A 20,436-nucleotide genomic window follows, 5' to 3' on the forward strand; every position below is an offset into this window, starting at 1 on the left:
TTAAAAATTCTATGATTATTGACAATTTAAAGTACCTTTTCTTTCATAATCAAATCTTTTAGGTCCTCGTCTCTGTTTGACATTTTGAATACCTATTTTAATCAACTGATTCTGAAATTTTTAAATATTACAATTTTAAATAAATACTAATCTGATAATGTACGTACAAAATATTATTTAAAATGAAAGGTTGTGGACTCAAACCTTCACTAAACACCGCCCTCCTTATCTTTAATCTGTTGTTTTATATCCTTCAGATCTTTCTTGAACTTCTCCTTCAAGGGAATATTATTACAGGTCTTGATGTTGTGTTCCAGTTCTTTCATTCGAGCCTTGAGCATCACAAGTTCTTGTCGCAAATCTTGTTCATCTTCACTTCTAAAATGTAATATTATTATTAGGGTTGGGCCGGATATTGAAAATGACCGGATATCCGGCCCAACCCTAATTATTATCACAAGCACAGAATCTCTTAGCCATTAACGGTGGTGAGAGAAGGGGTTGAGTTTTCAAGTAAAAAAAATGACAAAAACAAAATTTGCCATATAAAGGGGCGATTGAAGCAAAAATTATGACCGACTCATTTTCAGAAATTCGTAATACAATGACCACCCCCCCCCCACCCCTCAATCTAATCCTATAATAACAAGGATGAAGACTTCCACAAGTAGTGACGCACAAAAATCCTGGATGGACATTGGACAAGGGAACAATTGATTTGTAGAGCAGATATTTGGTTGTCATCTATAATACAAAGTAGCTTGATGTCTGTCCGTCTGACCGTCTGTCCGTCTGACCGTCTGTCTGTCTGTCCCTTAAGATCTCGGTAACCACTGAACCAATCGGATTCTACTCTTCAGGGAATATACCTACTGGTCCTGTGGTGGTTTTAGGCTATTTTCTTGGGGGGTGGAACACCCCCAACCCCCCCAAAAATAAAAAAAATCCAACCCCTAAAATTTTTTTTTTTACATTTTTTGTAAAATCTCAGTTACTGCTGATCAAATTGGGCTCTACCCTTCTGGGAATATACCTACTGGTCCTCTGGTGGTTTTAAGCTATTTTCTTGGGGGGTGGGACACCCCAACCCCCCCAAAAATAAAAAAAATCCCCACTTCCAAATTTTTTTTTTTAATTTTTGTGTATGCGAACAACCTAGGTCTAATTTTTACAAATTGAAATTTTTGTGTATACGGCAAACAACCTGGGTTTAATTTGTACAAATTAAAATTTTTGTGCACAAAGCGCACAACCTGGGTTTGATTTTACCACAGAGTAATTAAACAAAGAATAATTTTTTTAATATTTCTATTAAGGAGGGTTGACTTCCCAAAACTATATAGGGCGAAGCCCCTAGAGGCTAGGGGCGAAGCCGCTAGTAAAATATAAAAAGAGAGAATATGCAATAAATCCTTTTTAAAAATCACGATAATTTTACCTCTTACTTTTGAAACTTAATCACCAGGAATTTACGCCAAAAACCTGTCTTAAATAGCAGTCGCGAAAACCCCATCCAAAGCAATAGGATCTGACTGATACGGACAGACAAAGTCAATTATAGAGTAGCTTTGCTACTGAAAAATGCAACATAACACTATACCTTGGTTTAATATTTGGCGGAGGCGGGGGTGCAAACATATCACTGGTGAACTGGACAGGTAGCTGGTGGCTGGAGGCCTCGCTGGACGGCCGCTGGCTGGCCAGGCTGGTACTTACACTTCCTGTAGCTTGACTGTCAGACATCCTGAACAAAAATAGATTTAGTGATTTAAATAAATACCAAACCGATCAATTTCTCCATTTACGGGAAACTTCACACAGGTGCTATTTTTCTGCACTTTGATCTATATGCGCCTTCGAATGCAGAGTTCAATGTAGATGCGAGGGGCAAATCCGCTATTTCTCTAAAAGGTATCAAATAGGGTTGAGCCGGATACTTTATTGGCCGGATACCGGAAATCCGGCTGTTTTATAATGCTAGATATCCGGATATCTAACCAACGTTCGATATCCGGCAAATTATCGTATATCCGGCCGGATAACCGAATATCCTATATTAAAAATCAGCCGGATATCCGGTATCCGGATAGTTCCAATATCCGATATCCTGCTGGATATTGAAATTGGCCGGATATCCGGCCAAACCCTAGTATCATATACAACCTAATAATTGTGAAATGTTACCTCTTAAGTTGTGAATCATACCTAGAATCAAATCTTGAATCGTCCCCTGTGGCGCTCAACCGAGAATTATCTTCACTGTCCATCTCAAAATCCCTAAACATTAAATATTCTACATACATATATATGAATCATATTAAATATAAATATGCTTTATTGAACATTTCTTAGATTCATCGTATGTTCAGGCATAATCAAATCCTTATAATCAATTTAGAAGGTAGAAAAGTTCCCCATCTTAGGATTCTTAAGGGATAAGACAATGTACGACTTATTGATTAACATCTCAAAAGATGATAAATTGAACTTTCTGAAGATTAAACTTTGTGCTTTAAAAGTTAAAAGAAACAAATATTCCCCCTAGCCTCTAGGTGCTTTGCCCCAAAAGGTAATTAAAAAACATGTACCTCTAATTTCAAATTATTTTTAAAAGCGAAGATTTTCTATAACTAGGGTCGGTCAATTGAGGGGGATTTTTTGTTTTTTGGAGAGGTTAGGGGTGTCCCCCTCCCCCTCAAGAAAATAGCTTAAAACCACCATAAGACCAGTAGATATATTTCCTGAAGAGTAGAATCGAATAGGACAGACGGGCGGACGGACAGACAGACAGACAGACAGACATGAAGCTACTTTGTATGATAAATAAAATTCTAACCTCGTTGCTTCCTCTTCGTCAGAGGATAGATCCAGCCCCAGGGAGTTGAATGGGTTTTCAGAGTGATATGTGCCAGACTGACTCGGCAGCACTCCAGGATTATCTTTTCCAGCTTCTCCACTCTAAATATATGTACATATATGTTGTTCTGGTACAAGTCATGAAAATAACGGAAATCCACAATAAAAAACATAAACTAAACATGTTAACGCCGTTCATCGCCATTTTCCGCCGCCGCCTAATTAGGGGTAATTAGTGACACAACCAAAAAGATTTTACCCAATTATCTCTAAAACTAAGGAAGTAGCACCCAAAATAAAATTGCTGGTATGTCGTGGCACCTAAATTACATCAAAAATGTTATGAAGGCTTTTTTACTTCAAATGTTGTCCTTCCCTTACCCAAAATAAATAAAAAACTGAACTAGATTAAACTTGTCAAATTCTATTAGTACACAAGGACGAACTAAAAGACATCATATTTAATATTTATATTATTTGGTGTTAAAATAAATAGTATCTAGTACTAACCTTATTGGCATTAAGCTCAGTTTCAGTAATAACTTCCCAATTAACACTTGTGGCTTCATTGTCTGTACGCAGTAATCGTTTCACCTGAAAAAAAGTAAATTGATTATTAATTTCATGAAGTTTTGAAACTCAAATGAACTAGGCTCGAAAAAAGATAAAGATCGCTTAGGTTTGATATGATAATTGTTTTCATAACCCGCGACCGTGGCTCAACACGTAGCGCATCCGCTCGTCGTCGGGGAAATGATATGTTTGAATCTCTGCTTAACACCGTTAAAAATGGTTCCTACTGCTACTAGGTCAGGCAGCGTGTCGCAGCCGTTTAATTTTGATGCGGCGCCGGCTCCTGCTCCAGCTCCTACCTTAAAATTAATATATCAATTTTTGTTCATTATTGAATTTGATAAAATAAAATAAATAATATAAAATATTTTGCTTTTATTTGATTAAAGCTATATAAAAGTAGAAGGATGTGTGTCTATTTGTTAAGTAACAATAGCTTTTCAGTTTATTATATGAAAATAGACCGTTGCCAAATTATAATATTACTTTTAAAAAATCATTTTTAGCTAATCTGGAGCCGGAGCCGTTTTAACGAAAAATACGGCTCCGGCTCCACCAAAAATGTTGCTGCTCCCGGCTCCCAGCTTCGGCTCCGAAACGCTGATGTCAGGTGCGCGACTTTAATAGTTAGATTAGGGGGAATTCCTTAACCCAAACCAGGCGCATCTCATTACCATGCACAATTGGGACTTTTTAGACAAAGGTCGTGCAATCAAAGAGTTCTTTGTCTGATGGGTGATACTTAACACAATACCCTGGGTGTTCGGACACAAAAGGAGACATTTGGCCCTCCTTAGTTATCCTGGGTTGTTAGACCTGGACAGCAGTCAGCATCCCCGCCAGTACAGTATGAGGTAATTTTAAAATAATAAAGATCTAAAAAGTTTCTGTTACTTCCATCGATAAAAAAAAATTAAAAGTATTTGGTTGTTTGTGGAAATTTGAGAAACATCTATCTCAGCATAAATAACCCATCATGGTAAAAAAAAAGGAAGATCTTTTGGTGATAATCTTAAAACATATTTAATACCTAGGTAAACGCTGAGCTGGAAAATTCTTTCATGGAACAAAAATTTTACCTCTTTTTCTATTTCTGGTGCTTCGACGTATTTCTTTTTCAATGTCTTTCTGAAACGTCTTTTTCTACAGTTTTTCAGCGGGGGTCCCAATCCGTGCGGCCAGATATATTTCTTATCAACCTAGAATCATAACATTAGATTCGTCTACGAAGAGGAGAAAAGTTTGATTACTTTAGCAATCATATTCAGGGGTGTATAATATATACCCCCCCCCCCCCAGCTCCTGCTTATCCATTTCTTTCCCCTCTATAAAAATATATGTATATAGGTAACTGCTTTATGTTTAAACTTCACTCATGAGTTCAAAGGATTTTCACTATTGAGAAAGAGGAGTCGAAGGCAGATGTGCCAGTTTTTCTCACATTTTTACATTGTATCCTAATTAAGCAAGCCGCAAGCCAAATCTTAGCGCTTTAACTTTGAGTTTGGGTTACTTTGGGTACAAAAAGTGGTTTAATTGCTGCGTCCCAGTCCCCACCCTCCTTTATATTTACCTTGTTAGGGTCTTTCTTCTTTTTGCTTGGAGACTCGGCCTCCTCCTTTTCAAATTCATCTCCTTCCTAAACAATAATATTAGTTAGCTTCTGTTGCTAAAAATACTTTTTAATGCTCTTTCCCTCAAAGTGCCTATTAAGCATTAAAAGCCATCCTTTTTATTTGTAAAATTGAAACCAAGAAGGAGAGGGATAGTTTTTTTTATTCCTACGACTAACCCTGCCGAAGGCCCTAACCCCACCCTACCAGCTGGACATCTTGTTACTATAATATTTACTGTGCTAAAAAAAAATATTACCTTGCAAATCATAATCTGGCAGATATCTGCAGTTTTATACAATGTGTTGTTGTCAATGGTCTTGTGGCTCTCCATGATGGTCGGTAAATCTACAAGTCTTGATGTGAAATTCCAACCATCAAACTGTACCCTTCCTTTTCTATAAATTGATTTTTTTAAAGAAAAATTCGAGAAAAATAGGATATATTTAGAAGGTTTTTTTTTTTAGCTTTTTTTTAATGTTATACTAGCAGTTGCGGCCCTAGATCTAGGGATTTGAAAGAGCAGAAAAATAGCTTAAAACCATACAACGACTTTTTTATATCAAATTTAAACAGTCTAAAACTTATAAGAAGCTTCACTCTAAAGGTGAACCATATCGGTTCAGCGGTAGAGAGATCCTTCGCTACAGACAAAAGCTTGCTACTTTATAAAAAAAAAGGATTAAATATCATTGTTTTCTTTATGTAAATTGATAATCTTTTGTAACATATGAAATAATAGGAAGTATGATTATTTTAGTTTCAAGAACGCCTTTATGTGAATATGTTCCCTTTCTGTAAAGTTTTGGCTTCTTATGCCAGAATTCCCCCACGGAGGAGGGGGGGTGGAGGTTAATTAAGGAAAATCTACACACCTTAGGTTGTAAATTAACAATGAATATACCTTAAATATTGATTGTTGCTTGTTTTATCAGGTTCTAGCTGTATAAATAATCTTTCTTTTAAATTGCTTGCTCCACTCTCGATAGCTTTTTTCAGGGCTGTTGCAGCCTCGCCATCCGGAAATCTAAATAAAACAGGGATCACAACATCAATGTCCTAATTTTAAGGGGGGGGGGGAGGACGGATGTGCCACTTTTTGAAAACCAAAATTAATACTCACATGATCTCAGCCCATAGAGGTACAGCTCAAAAATTCGGCACAGCAGTTGCTATTGTGGAGAACAATATGGAACTGTGAAGAAACGGCCCAAATCTGACCAAAATTTCCGATAAAGGGCGGCCAAAAACCGCCCGCCCGATATGCCTGTAGAAAAGTCTATGCACTACTAGTTTGGGACCAAACAATCAAAATTTATTCAACAAATGTACCTACTAAAAGTATATCAGCAAACGATGAGGTAACTTGTTGATAAAATTAGGTACCAAAGTAATTTACAGTCTAATGAGCACGCCCTCCCTGATATTACCTCATAATGAATTGATTTTCTAGATCCAACAGGGGAGCTTCTCCAGATTTTTCTCCTCTAAAATAACAAATAAGATTCAGTTAGGTATATTATATTAAGTACAATAAAAATATACTTTATTTCATACTAGCGGCTTCGCTCTTAGCCCCTAGGGGATTCGCCCAGTGAGTTATAAGGAAATCAGCTCCTATATAGAAACATTTGTGTGCAATTTATTTCACAGGGGTGCATATTGGGGGGGTTCTTTCTAGGGGGAGGAGGTGTCTCACACTGAAGAAAAAATTCTGAAACCACCACAGGACCAGAAGGTATAACCCCTGAAGAGTAGAACTCAATCGGTTCAGCAGTTACAGAGACCTTAAAGCTTCAGACAGACAGACAAGGCATCGTTCTTACTTGTATTGTAAATAAAAGCTGACTATCTATAATAAAAAAATACCTAGTTACATGACCAATATATAACACTTTAAAAGTGTAATAAATATTGCGCTTTCTTAATGAAATTGAACCAACCTTCCAATGTCCGTACTCTATATTATTACCTATGCTCACAAAACCAAAGGGAGAGTTGCATGAAGTGCATTTGCCAAGTTTGATTGCAAGCATAAGTTACAAGAATACTATCTAACATACATAATAAATAGGACAGCCATATAAGTTGCACATATCCATAAAATATGATTTTCAAGTCTTTACATTTTTTAAACTATTGAGAAGAAAAAAATATTCAGTTAACCAAATTCAAGTTTACATGCACGTACTTCGTGCAACTTCCCCTTTTACATTTTTAAAATTAAAATTTCTTACTTGCGTTCTCCACCTTGTCCAGATTTACTCGACTTTTTCCTACTGCTACTTCCACTACTCGAGACATTCATTTTGTTATTTTTTTCTTCTAAAATACAATTTGAATTATTACCTAGTTGATATGATATGGTCATAAATATATACTAGAGACGTTAAAAATGATACCCGCGAGCTGCATTCTGCAGTTAATAATACCTAGTAAAAAAAAAAATAATGTCTTGGCTTTATCATTTTACTATAAATAAAAATAACTCATTATTATACATTTATTTTCTTAACTTATTGCATGCATGATATATGTATGTTTAATACATGATATCTATAAACTGACTACCTTAAAGCAAAGCCTCGAATACCAATGAGCGCTTCACTAATTAAACGTGTAGCTGGTTGTACATTTTTGCAATGATGCAAATATTATATAATTGCAACATGGTCCTTAAATAGGCGCATCTTATTTATACTATACATACACAATTACGACTACCAGCCAAAGGTGGTGCAATCACAGAGATGATTGTACGTACATATGTTATTTATCGAAAAATTGTACCTAACTACTATACAGGAATCACCATGCAAAGTTTAAAATCCATTCGACAACTCTAACATGCCTAAACAAATGTAAAGAGCTTCTAAAAATATATATTACTATTACTTGTTTTGTTTACAAAACGTATCGGACGGAACGGAATTATGAATGCGGTGCCAAATAAATTGTTGCGGCATTTGAGCTTCACAAATGTCGTCGTATTTTAAAGTGGAATAAGGTTTTGATTTAATTTATCATTTTTAAAAGCGAAGCTTTTCTATAATTAGGGTCGTTCCGTCCGTACGGTTAGCTTTTTCGTTAATGAAGGCATGTTAGAATTGTCCTATCAATTTTAAACTTTGCATGGTGATTCCTGCTGTAGTTATGTGCGATTTAGAAAACGTAGCAACTCTATAATCAGAACCAGAATGTCCATTTTTTTAAACATGTTGATTTTTTTACTTTTTTAACAACAAATTGTTATGCGATCTAATTCTCTGATTGATATGATTTTTGGTATGCTGATTCCTGGGACAACAAAGTGCAATATTATAAGCAAAGCAACTATATAATCAAGTCCTAAAATGTAAGTATGTCCATAAATATTATCCTGTATCAATCAGTTTTTCAACAAATTTACTTACAATTTTGCTTCGCCTCTTATACATTTATATTCTGATTATTCAGTTCTGACACTATACAAGTGCTAATGTTCGTTTGTCCGTTTCAGAGCTTTGCTTTTATGAATGTTGTCATCCTTGTTGAATAGCAATATTACTAACGGCTTCGCCCCAAGAAGTCTTCCCCCCATTCTCTCATTTCCAATTTTAGTTTTAAAAAGAAAAGAATTTTTTTTCTTGGGGGGGAGATTATTTCTTTATTTTTGGCAATTTCTCTTGGGATGACGGTTGAACTCTCCTCCATTAAGTTATATAAACAACAGATCTATAGTATAGAATCATGTATATACAGACAACTACATCCTTTACTTTTTCAAAGACCTCTATCGTCTGCCTCTAAGTTATTTTCTGCTACTTGGCTTTGTTTATATATAAACGACACAATTGGTTGATTTTCAATGACCAAATAGAAAGATTGCACAAGGTGATGCGACAGGAAGATACAGTTATTTAACCCTTTCTCCTTCTCGTGTTTTACTCTTATATGTAAACGACATAATAAAACTTAAACAATACATTTGGTGCATATTTGCCGAGTAGACCACTTTTCTGCACTACCTCTGCGATTTCGGTAATACTCTATATTTTGTTCTGTACTAGTTGTTTCTAGGATCCTAGAGGGCAGAAAAAAAGTTCTTGGATGTAGAGTTATCTAACTATCCGCGAAGGTAGGTATTTAAATCCAAAAAAAAAAAAACAATTGAAAAATTTATTTTAAGTTTTTATTGGGAGGACATTTAAAATATTAACTCCTAAAATAAGTCCTATGACAAACGCAGGAGTCCCAAACGTCGGAGTGGACAAACGCAGGAGTGGAAACTTAACCTAACCTAACCTATTTTAGACCATGTTATAGGTTTTTTAAATGCCTAACCCCTGCGGGAGGCTTATTTGTACATTCATATCTTAACCTAACCCAATCTGTATAGAAATACTTAATTAAATTAATTTTTTAACACTCCTGCGTTTGTCCACTCCGACGTCTGGGACTCCTGCGTTTGTCATGGAACCCCAAAATATCTATTTGAATTCTTGTAAAGTGTAGGAATATATATTCTTAAAATCTATATATTTGTTTAGGGTTAAAATGTTCTTTTCTGTTTTTAAAATCAACGAAAATACTGTTTATATATATAAAACTGTATTTTGTATGCATTAATATAAGTTTAAAGTAATTTAAAATATCATATAAAACAAGAAAATACAAAGGATCATTATTAATTATTTTGAAATTAAAAATCACTAAACCTTTCATAGATTTAATTATATTAACATCTAAATAAATTTAAGAATACATTTATCTAACTATAAATATGTTTTTATATAATATACATGAATAGATATAAAAAAATTATTACAAACATATAAAAAAGATTTATTTTATGCAATAAATAAAAACATAAAAGGGAAATTGCACATCAAATAATGTATAGAGACACAGATTCTCAAAAAGGATTGAATATAAGACTAGATTTCATATATTTCTGGGCAAAGTTTATTTTCCACAGTTTGACAAAGCATTAAAGTTTAATTAATTATACAAAAAAAATTATTAACGGCAATATTTTATCACAGATATGTGAGTTAATTTTTGTCCTTTTTAAAATTTTATCAAATACCCCCCCACCCCTCCTAGCGCTTAATAAAATTCCCCCAAACAAAAAATGGGATCGAAGGGGGGTTGTTATACTGAAAGAAGGACTAATATGTTGTAAATTGAGAAAATCAAATGTCGTCTTCAATTTCTGTGTTTTGGTCATGTCGTCTACTATTCAGAAATAATTTAAATATTTTTTAAAAAGGACACTCCTCTTTGTATTTTTATTTCATTTCAACGACACATTAGTTCTTCTTTTAGCATGACAGGGTTGCTGGAATTGATTATTCATGTGCCGGGAGGGCTGTGTATAAAAGAAAAAATTTTGAGAACTAGAGAAGGAGAATAACCTTCTAAAAAGTTGAAAATCCTATCTATAATACAAAGTAGAACGATATCTGTCTGTCTGTCCGTCCGTATGTCTGTCCGTCTGTCCCTTAAGATCTCGGTAACCACTGAACCAATCGGATTCTACTCTTCAGGGAATATACCTACTGGTCCTGTGGTGGTTTTAGGCAATTTTCTTGGGGAGTGGGACACCCCTAACCCCCCAAAAACAAAAAATCCCCCCCCCCCATTTTTTTTTATTCAGAAGATTTCCTTGGTCCTTTTACGTATTTCGCCAAAAAAAAAAATTTTATCACCCCTTGGGGCAAAGCCCCTAAAGGCTAGGGGCGAAACCGCTAGTAAACCTATATTTTAGTTTAAAATTAGATTTTATTCTAAAAATTATCCAATGAAATATTTGAGTTTGTATAGTCTTGACCATAACATTTCTTCTTATTCCAGAACTCTGTAAAATTTTTGATTTGCTTGTCCTGAAATTTATAACATTTTTATATGAGAGTCTATTCTATAATATAATTGTCCTGGCTGAATGTTTGTCAGTATGTCCATCTATAATACAAAGTAGAATAATGTTTGTCCGTCCGTCCGTCTGTCTGTCTGTCCACCCGTCCCTTAAGATCTCGGTAACCACTGAACCGATTGAATTCTACTCTTAGAGGAATATACCTAATGGTCTTGTGGTGGTTTTAGGCTATTTCCTTCATGGGTTGAACACCCTCAACCCCCCCAAAAAAATAAAATAAAACCCTAACCCTCAATTTAAAAAAAAAGTTATTTGATTAATTGGTGGTGGGAGCTCCAGTAATACTTAATTTTTTTAATTACCCCTTGGGATAAAAGCCCCTAGAGGTTAGGGTGAAGTTGCTAGTTATGATTTATTTATTCCACTAATTATAGAGATTGAATGCTGAAATATTTTGAAACATTCTCGATAATCCTATTATAAATTACCTTACAGTAAACTTTTGTCAGCCTAACCTCTGCTGGTGCCCTAACCATAAATAAGTACCCTGTATCCAATGTAATCTAACCTAACCTAAAGTTTAAAAAACAATCTTTCATTCCTTTTTATTTTCAATTAATTTTAAAGGTGGTGGTAATGAGGGGGGGGGGGTTGTGTACAGGGCATTTAAAAAGAAACAGCTTAAATTTCTTAACCAAGTGGTAAATACACTCTATAACATTATCTGACCAACCAACCAACTGTATCTCTACAAAAACATACCTGATATCTTTCGTCATCCTCATATAGTTTCTGGCAGAGCTGGCAGGCAGGCCAGGACTCTGGACACTCCAGCTTGTACCAGGACTTCCACGACAGGTACGAATAATATTCATCTACACATAGATTGACTTTTTAATGAAAATTACAATAAATTGAGATAGTACCAAAGAAAGAAAAGGTAGTTTTTCCCCGTATGTGTAACCCCTGCGGGTGCCCTATTTCTGCAAGGCCTAACCTTGTGAGGCTAACCAGCACCCAATATAACCTAACCTTACCTATCATATGTACTAAACAAACAAACCAAAAACTACTTCTTTCACCCATTTTTTCAATTTTTCCACAAGTAATGCTAGGCACTAGGAACTTTTTAAAATCTACCTTTATGATTTTGTAGATGAGCAAGATATTGAGCTAACTCCTCTGGACCTGGATAATCACCAACATGGATAAATGATTTAGGTGGAGCTATCCTCTCATAATCACTTCTGTTATAGTTTTTACATAATCAGATATTGTCAGGGATCTTAAGGGATAAGACAATGGATGATAAATAGATGTAAATTTCCAATGATGATTAGCCAAATTATTCAATCTGCCGATTAAAATTTTGGTTTAATTATATAAAAGTACCCAATGTCTTTTGGCTTATAACGTGGTTATAAAACTCTGGGTACCAGTGTAATTTTCATTCCAATGACCCCTCCTTTCCTAGATATTGTACAATTAAAAAAAATAAATTAAACCCCCATTAGTTGGTTCATTAAGTTCAGTGTCCAAACACTTCAACCAGTAATTGTAATCTACAGAAAGTATAATTATATGTATCATAATTGGGAATGAACCTCAATTTATCGGCTATTGTCTTATCCCTTTAGATTCTTGTAAATATCTAATTATCCCTGGGAGCGCCCATAACCACAGGTACAACATTTTTCTTGAGAATGTCAAAGAACTTTTCAGTGATATAATCATCACACAGAGAATTTTCAAAGCTCAGATAGAAGTAATAATTCTCCAAGCTGTCGAAGGCATCGTCTGCTTTTTTCCCTAAAAAGATTATAAGATTTATTTCAAAATCACAAGTTTCAATAAAATAGTTGATAAAAATGAAGCAGCTAATAAGGCCTAATAAAAAATGACGTCATATAATACAAATGACCAATGATAGGTCAGCATTGTAGCAAACATTTTACCATTGGTTAATTCAAATGTGTACTTGGCTATCATGGGTCATTTATATTGTATGACGTCATTTTTTATTAGGCACTATAAGCTGCTTCTGATAAAGATTGATTTGGCTGTAGTGTACATCATTTATTATATTATTAAATCATCAGAACAGAATTTTATTACAAAACACAAAGTGTATCTTCCCCTTTGCATGGTAAATGTTCATAATGGTAAATACAAGTAATTCTAAAAATAATAAACATAGAAAGTATGGTCCCCAATCTGTTTATTGGCCCAATAGGAAAACAGAGTAGGTACAATCTAACCATATCATTGGTACCAAATTGGTATCATTGGTATGCACATAGTAGAAGAATGAACCACTTTTAACGTCTTAAATAATGCCGTGGTTTTGGGCTAAGATTCGAACCTATCACCTTCACAACAACAAGCAGATGCGCTACGTATTAAGCCTCATTCGTGGTTTATTTAAGTACTAGCGTAATAATATTTTTTTTTTTTTGGGGGGGGGGGGGTTGGGAGGGGTTGATCGATTACCCTTCGCTTCCCCACTCATTTTTTTATTTTATTTTTAAAAAATTTCCAGAGACGATTTCTTTTGGGAGGATGGTGGTGCCCTCCCCTAAAATAGTTCCCATGAGAAGCTACACTGTATGGAAGAACCAAACGGTTCCGCGGTTAGAGAGATCCTTCGGTACAGACAAACAGACATTCTGTTACTTTAATATAAGTATTATACCTGACTCGCTACATTTCCCTAAAATTGTAACGTTCACTAGTCCAGCATTTGAAAGCTCCTATTCAAATTTTATTACTTAAAGTACAAGAGTAGTTATTTATCGCATCGTCTTGTAAACAGCGTTCCACGGATAGTAAAATGAACATTTGTAAGATTAAAACCAGTTTTGTTATCCCAGGCCTTCGGTCTGGAAAAACTGGTAAAAATATTATGATCTTTATTTTAATATTCGTGGAAAATTTTCACTAATGCGATGCTATACATGATTTTTCAGTATATTTCAGTACTGGTTTTAATCCAGCGTATATTAATTAGTTTCAAAGCTGTCCTCGAAAGTACTTTAAACAATTTTCCTTGCCTTTGCATATTGATCACGATTACTTGTTACATTACAATGACTACGATACAAAATTATGATCTAAAGCTTTTTGAAAACCTTACCAGGTAATGTTAGAAATGTGGGGTATTGTCCCTTGCCAGTTAGGTTAGGTGATTGCCCTGCAGGGTTTTTTCATTGGTCCCACAGGGTTAGAGTCCCCCGCAGGGGCTAGATATATTTAAAAAGCTACTGTTAAAATACGATGACACGCCCCTTGAGGCGTTGACACGAAAGGGACTATACCCGAAATGTCTATATACTAAACTGGCGGCTGCGTCCCTAGCATCAAAGGGCTCAGTAATCAAAGATAAAGAGATGGAAAGAAAAATAGCCTAAAAGGACCCTAAAGCTAAAATCTTAAAATAAGATATTCTAAAACCATCCAAGAACCTGTTTAAATCAGTATCTTAAGCTACAAACATCCAAAAAGCTTAATAATTTTTCTAATAAGATCGGGTTAGTGAATGGGACTGAATATTAAGAAGATAACTTGATAAGTGCTTTTCAGAGAGAGAGGGGACAATTGGCTGTTTATTAAACTAGTACTCAAAGTTTTATAATAACGTTTTCTTATTTGTTGGCGTAACAACTTTGAAGACTTTAGTGAATTTTGATTGATTGCTCATTAAGTCATATGTTTAAACCACTAATCTTAGTCAACAGAAAGGGTAATTTTGTGTATCATCATTGGGGATGTACGTCAATTTATCGGCAATTTTCTTATCCCTTTAGATCCCTGTGCAATTATACTGTTATATTAAAAGATACTGTATTCATAATTTTGTGCCTAACAACCCATAAAACTGAGTCGGTTTTCTTGCTTAAAATTTTATTCTTCTTTAGAGGTAGCCGTTTGTCTCTTTTCACATATCTAGAATAAAATGTAATTTCTAAAAGAGAAGCTTTTCTATGATTGATTAGGGTCTAGGTAACGTTTAGCTCTTTACGTTATTTTAGACATGTTAGAATTGTCCTTTCGATTTTAAACTTTGCTTGATGATTTCTATAACATTTTGGTACGAGTTAGAAAACGTACTTTATCAATAAACTAGCGGCTACGCCCCCTAGAAGCCTCTAGGGGCACCGGTAGGATGGCGAAAAGTCGACCTCATCCCATTTTAAATTTGAGTTTCAAAAGAAATAGAAAAGATTTTTTTTGGGGGGGGAGGGGGTGAAGAAACCCTCTCCAAAAATAGTTTTAAAACTTACAAGGACCTATAAGAAGCTTCACTGTAAAGGAAAACAATATCGGTTCATCGGTTAGCGAGATCCTTTGGCACAGACTAAAAACGCGTACTACTTTATATAATAGGATTATATTGAAATGAATGGAAATGAATGTGTTGTTTGTTACTTGCAATTTATCATTTTTTACCTTAGTTTTTATCTTAAATTGATCTTTTATATTATTTTAATCTATTTACATTTTTAGATTTTGTTTTAAATTTTCTTTAAAAGTTTTTTCAATCAAAGAAAAGTGCAAATATGTGCAAAACAACTAAAAGTATGAATTGTAGATCCATATTGTTCCATCCCTATACAACTAACATTGTACAAATTCATTTTAGAATTTAAGTAAATCATACCTGCATCCTTTTTGGTAGAATTCATTAAATGTTGAATCTTCTCTATAACTGATTGTCCAGTCAAATATATTATCTAATGCCTAAAATAAATCTGTAATTGGTCACTTGATTACACCTATCATGCCTTATGTTGTACAAGTAGCTACGCATCCTGAGGCCTCTAGAGGCACTTGATAGTAGGGGTGGGGACCCTTTAATTAATTTTGATTTTGAAAAGAATTTTATTTCTAAAGTCGTTTTTTTTGTCCTTTCTATGAGAAGCTTCATAATAAAGGAGAACCAAATTGGTTCAGTGGTTAGCAAACTTCTTTGGTACACACAGAAATACACGTTTGTCAATATTTACTCCATTTCCATTTAAAATTAATTTTAGCATTGACAAATTTCCTCAAAAACGTAAAATTATTTTTTCAGCTAATATTATTTTTTATTTCAGGAGTAGTGGCTAATGATATCAACAGACACCAGAGGAAGTTCCGGGCACCAAGATAAAGTCCCCTGCTAGGTACAGCAGCAGTACAAGTTACCGCTTTCCAACAACCCCAAAATTCATCATACCTGACCACCCCAACCTTGCCATCACCAGAAATGCTTATCTTAGCTGATGAACACATACCTTCGGTTCTAGGTAGTCATGTAGCTGCCTCCCAACCCTCAGAGTTGAGTCAGGCAGTTTTGAACAACTATAATTCCTGCTGGATTACCAGCGCAGCCGCGTTTTAAAATTAAACCTGGTAGCTTCTGCCATTGTATGCCTCCTGTCACACCTGTCACAAAGTATATACTGGTATGAATACTTGTTTTTTTTGTGTTTTTTTTCCTGGGCACTAAAAAGCCTGAACTTAACTGTGTTGCCAGCGATTGTCCCCCTCCCAGTGGGCTAAAGAACATCTTGCTTAATCTTATTCACACAGCTTTTTGTTAATATACAAGCTGAGATGTAGGCGACAGGTCAGGCTCAGGCTATCTTTAAGTTCTGCCTATGGAAAGCTTTTTATCTGCCTCTCAGAAATTTGGTGCGGGTGTAGTGGCTATACCCGCCCTGCCAATTATGGAAAATGAGGCGGGTTCTCTTTGTGATTGTAGTATGGATTTTGTGACAGGTTTTCAGAGGCAACTGGCAACTAGGACCGCCCAAACACAGTGCTGCACAGTTTGTGGAACGTATTATATCCAACCTCAATTACAATTACGTCAAAAATACCTTTAGACGAGTTCCATCAGCTTGACTTGTTCACAAATCTTTATTTAATGCTAGGTATTTTGGTATAAAAATACTTCTGCTAGGTAACTCCATCCTAAATTCGAGAGCAGCCAATCCAGTCGAAGAAAGAAATTGAATAAGATCCACGAGTTTATAAAAAAAAGACGCCATTGCCCTCACTCACATAAAACAAAAGCTTAAATATTCCGAATAGTCAAAGAAGACAAATCACGTGAAATATACTGAAAATAAATTTTATGTAGTATTTGTAAATAATTTTCTAATTTTATATTTTCAACAATTTGTATTTGTGATCTTATGTTACTTAACTAATTAAAAACCAATAAACTACGTAATAATAAAAGAAATACACGACATTCACCCTGTTACTTGCTTTATTAAATGCTTTATCATTTGTCTATTATACGATAGAATTAGACAACCAACCATTTATATGGTCTTTGTCTGAAAGTCTTAAATATGCATAGTACTGTCCAGTGCCTTCTTTTTACTTTATATTTGTCAACCGCCTGACAAAGAATACGAATGACTTGTGACTTGAATATTTGTTTAGGAGTTTAGTGGTTTTTTTTTTTTTCGACAACTAGCTAAATGTTACTTGACAAAATATTACTTTTTACAATGTAGTTTTTATTACCTGTAAAAAATATTGATATGGTCTATGTTCATTAAAATACCAGGGTGCTTCGTGCCAGATTGCCACCCATTTTTGGTCAGCTGGAGGCGAGTATCCTGAAATAAAAAATAATAGTTATTTTTCGCATCGTATTATAAACAGCTTTCCGCGGATATAGAATGTACAATTATAAGACTAAAACCAGTTTTTTTAGATCCGAAGTGCCGAAGGCTCTGGCAAAAAAAACTGGTTTTAATCTTATGACTGTACATTTTTATATTCGTAGAAAGCTGGATATAATACGATGCTAGACATAATTTTTTGTTATGGATGAGAACCGGTTCCTATCCACCGGATTCGAATGAATACTAGAAATATATTTAATGTTTCCTACGGATTTAAATGATACAATAATACCTAACCATGATTATCAATACCTGGAGGTATCCAAGCTGTAGGTTCTGCTGGAAGTCCCATCAAGGATACAACTCTACCTGATCATAATCATCAATACCTGGAGGTATCCAAGCTGAGATTTTTCTGGAAGTCCCATCAAGTATACAACTCTACCTGATCATAATTATCATTATCTGGAGGTATCCAAGCTGTAGATTCTGCTGGAAGCCTCAATAAGGATACAACTATACCTGACGATAATTATCAATACCTGGAGGTATCCAAGCTGCAGGTTCTGCTGGAAGCCCTATCAAGAATACAACTATACCTGATCTATATAATTATCTATACCTGGAGGTATATAAGCTGTAGTATCTAATGGAAGTCCCATCAAGGATACAATTATACCTGACCTATATAATTATCTATAATCCAAGCTGAAGGTTCTAATGGAAGTCCCATCAAGGATATAATTAAACCTGACCATAATTATCAATACCTGGAGGTATCCAAGCTGTAGATTCTGCTGGAAGCCCTATCAAGGATACAACTATACCTGATCATAATTATCAATATCTGGAGGTATCCAAGCTGAGGTTTTTCTGGAAGTCCCATCAAGTATACAACTCTACCTGATCATAATTATCATTATCTGGAGGTATCCAAGCTGTAGGTTCTGCTGGTAGGCCCATCAATGATACAATAATACCTAACCATGATTATCAATACCTGAAGGTATCCAAGCTGCAGGTTCTGCTGGAAGTCCCATCTAGGATACAACTCTACTTAATCATAATCATCAATACCTGGAGGTATCCAAGCTGTAGGTTCTGCTGGAAGGCCAATCAATAATACAATTATACCTGACTATGATTATCAATACCTGGCGGAATCCAAGCTGTAGGTTCTGCTGGAAGTCCCATCAAGGATACAACTCTACCTGATCATAATTATCAATACCTGGAGGTATCCAAGCTGTAGGTTCTAAAGGAAACACCATCAAGGATACAACTTTACCTGACCATAATTATCATTACCTGGAGGTATCCAAGCTGTAGGTTCTGCTGGAAGTCCCATCAAGGAAACAACAACGCCTGATGCCTGATAGATCAACCATAGATTTAAAAATCGAACAATTCTATCAGAAGGAAAAGCAGACACAGCGTAAAGTGCCGCCAAAAATATGACGTCATACATGGAAATTCAAAGTTTTGCTTGGCGCTTTAACTCAAAGTATCTTACCGAACACTGATACCCCCTTTATCTTATTTTTAAAATATATTAAAACTATGAAAAGGGGGAGAAAACTAATTACAAGAGTTATTAGATATGAATAAATCTATTGTGGATTTTCCTTGCTTAATTGTGAATGTTCTGTTGTTAGGGCACATGAATACCCATTTCTGCACACCATAGGATTCTCCAATGGAAAATGTCGTTCCCAAAGACTATTTTAATACAGCTGGTTGACTTCATTATTTTTTAAATCTATATATAAAAGTAATAGGATCTTAGTCTGTCTCTCTTTATACAAATCGAACTATTATTATTCACCTTTACAGTGTAGCTTATCATAGGTCATGAAAAGGTTTAGAACCAATTTGAGGTAGGGTATAACCACCCTCCCAAGATAAATCGCCCCCTGAAAAAAACTACCCAAATCAAACAACTTCGGTTCTAACTAATAATATTATCAATGAAATTATTGATATGTTAATAACGCTCAAACAGTATGCCGTAGAAAACTGTAGAAATAAACTGTAAACTACAGAGAGAGAGAGGTGACAATGGGATGTTTATTTGCTAGTCCTCAAAGTTTTATAATAACGTTTTTTTATTCGTTGGCTTATCAACTTTAGTGAATTCTGATTGGTTGATTCACTTAGTGTTCAAACTTTTAAAAACTAATTTTTTGTCTACAGAAGGGGTAACTTTTTGTGTCATCATTGGGGATGTATATCATTTTATCGGCCATTATCATGTCTCTTTATGTCAATAGTATGAAATTGTTGGAATTAACGGATAAAATACCCCTATTGAAATCAACCAACTTTCCTGTAACCATATGAGAAAGATTGAAACAGTGGTGTATATAAAATTATAGTTTTCAGATCTTTCGGTTTTACATATTTTCGTTCCCTAATTTTTTCATTGTATATGAACAAATTAGCAATTTTATAGTGTAAAAAGCATAACTTTAGCTTAATTTAATATAAAAAATGTTGAAGAGCTAATAAATACAGGAATATAATAAATACCTTATTCTATTTCTTTATTTAATTTAAAATAACATATTTTCGAAATGTTAAATCAAAGAACATATTTTTTTCTGAAAGGTTGCGTGATATAAATGCTACTTACCCAAAATATATAATGAATATACGATATACTTGGATATATTGACTGTAGAAATATGTCGTCAATTTATCTCAAATACCTAAGATTCTTCCATTGGTATTTTTAGCTTTTTAATGTGTTATAACTATCCTATTAACCTGATTCTTTGAATAATGATTACTATTACATCAAGGTATAATATTATCAGCAAAGCATCTCTATAATCAAGTCCTAAAATTAAAATGTAAGAATGTCCTAAAACACTATCCTGTATTTAAGCATTTTTGCAAAAAACAAATACTAGAA

At 34.6% G+C, this 20,436-nt stretch overlaps 4 protein-coding genes across 10 annotated transcripts in view; all 4 read right to left on the bottom strand.

The window, feature by feature from the left end:
* Positions 1-20,436, bottom strand: part of LOC145304028 (uncharacterized) — a 105,021-nt gene that overhangs the window by 32,391 nt on the left and 52,194 nt on the right. The gene's annotated exons all lie outside the window — the stretch shown is intronic.
* Positions 1-20,436, bottom strand: part of Bin1 (histone deacetylase complex subunit SAP18) — an 85,704-nt gene that overhangs the window by 13,067 nt on the left and 52,201 nt on the right. For all 3 annotated transcript variants that reach the window (XR_013873949.1, XM_080145796.1, XM_080145795.1), the window contains exon 2: positions 36-110. Coding sequence is in view for 2 of the 3 variants with exons in the window: in XM_080145796.1 (XP_080001922.1) it covers positions 36-83 (48 nt within the window). In the remaining variant the exon portion in view is untranslated. The remainder of the gene's footprint in view (positions 1-35; positions 111-20,436) is intronic.
* Positions 109-7,378, bottom strand: Taf7 (TATA-box binding protein associated factor 7). 2 transcript variants are annotated; one of them, XM_080145789.1, is made up of 11 exons: positions 7,280-7,378; positions 6,473-6,529; positions 5,947-6,069; positions 5,302-5,440; positions 5,003-5,068; positions 4,509-4,628; positions 3,367-3,450; positions 2,837-2,958; positions 2,206-2,277; positions 1,601-1,744; positions 109-378 (listed from the first exon to the last, which is right to left on the bottom strand). In XM_080145789.1, the coding sequence occupies exons 1-11, from the start codon at positions 7,348-7,350 to the stop codon at positions 210-212; spliced, it is 1,167 nt and encodes a 388-aa protein (XP_080001915.1). In that variant the 5' UTR covers positions 7,351-7,378; the 3' UTR covers positions 109-209. The 2 variants fall into 2 exon arrangements, with proteins under 2 accessions (XP_080001915.1, XP_080001914.1); XM_080145788.1 differs by having other exon boundaries at positions 110-378; positions 2,185-2,277.
* LOC145304031 (glycoprotein 3-alpha-L-fucosyltransferase A-like) lies at positions 9,280-19,952 on the bottom strand. Of its 4 annotated transcripts, XM_080145791.1 has the most exons (12): positions 19,849-19,952; positions 19,147-19,241; positions 18,831-18,893; positions 17,419-17,513; positions 15,557-15,636; positions 14,758-14,841; positions 13,950-13,989; positions 13,592-13,649; positions 12,561-12,708; positions 12,040-12,146; positions 11,662-11,774; positions 9,281-10,906 (listed from the first exon to the last, which is right to left on the bottom strand). In XM_080145791.1, the coding sequence occupies exons 2-12, from the start codon at positions 19,205-19,207 to the stop codon at positions 10,811-10,813; spliced, it is 945 nt and encodes a 314-aa protein (XP_080001917.1). In that variant the 5' UTR covers positions 19,208-19,241; positions 19,849-19,952; the 3' UTR covers positions 9,281-10,810. The 4 variants fall into 4 exon arrangements, with proteins under 4 accessions (XP_080001919.1, XP_080001920.1, XP_080001917.1 ...); XM_080145792.1 differs by lacking the exon at positions 19,849-19,952 and having other exon boundaries at positions 19,147-19,246; XM_080145793.1 differs by lacking the exons at positions 18,831-18,893; positions 19,147-19,241; positions 19,849-19,952 and adding an exon at positions 18,677-18,722 and having other exon boundaries at positions 9,280-10,906.

The sequence above is a fragment of the Acartia tonsa genome, chromosome 13 (assembly GCF_053477335.1).
Source record: "Acartia tonsa isolate MP-2025a chromosome 13, ASM5347733v1, whole genome shotgun sequence".
In the NCBI taxonomy this organism is placed as follows: Eukaryota; Metazoa; Arthropoda; class Copepoda; order Calanoida; family Acartiidae; genus Acartia; species Acartia tonsa.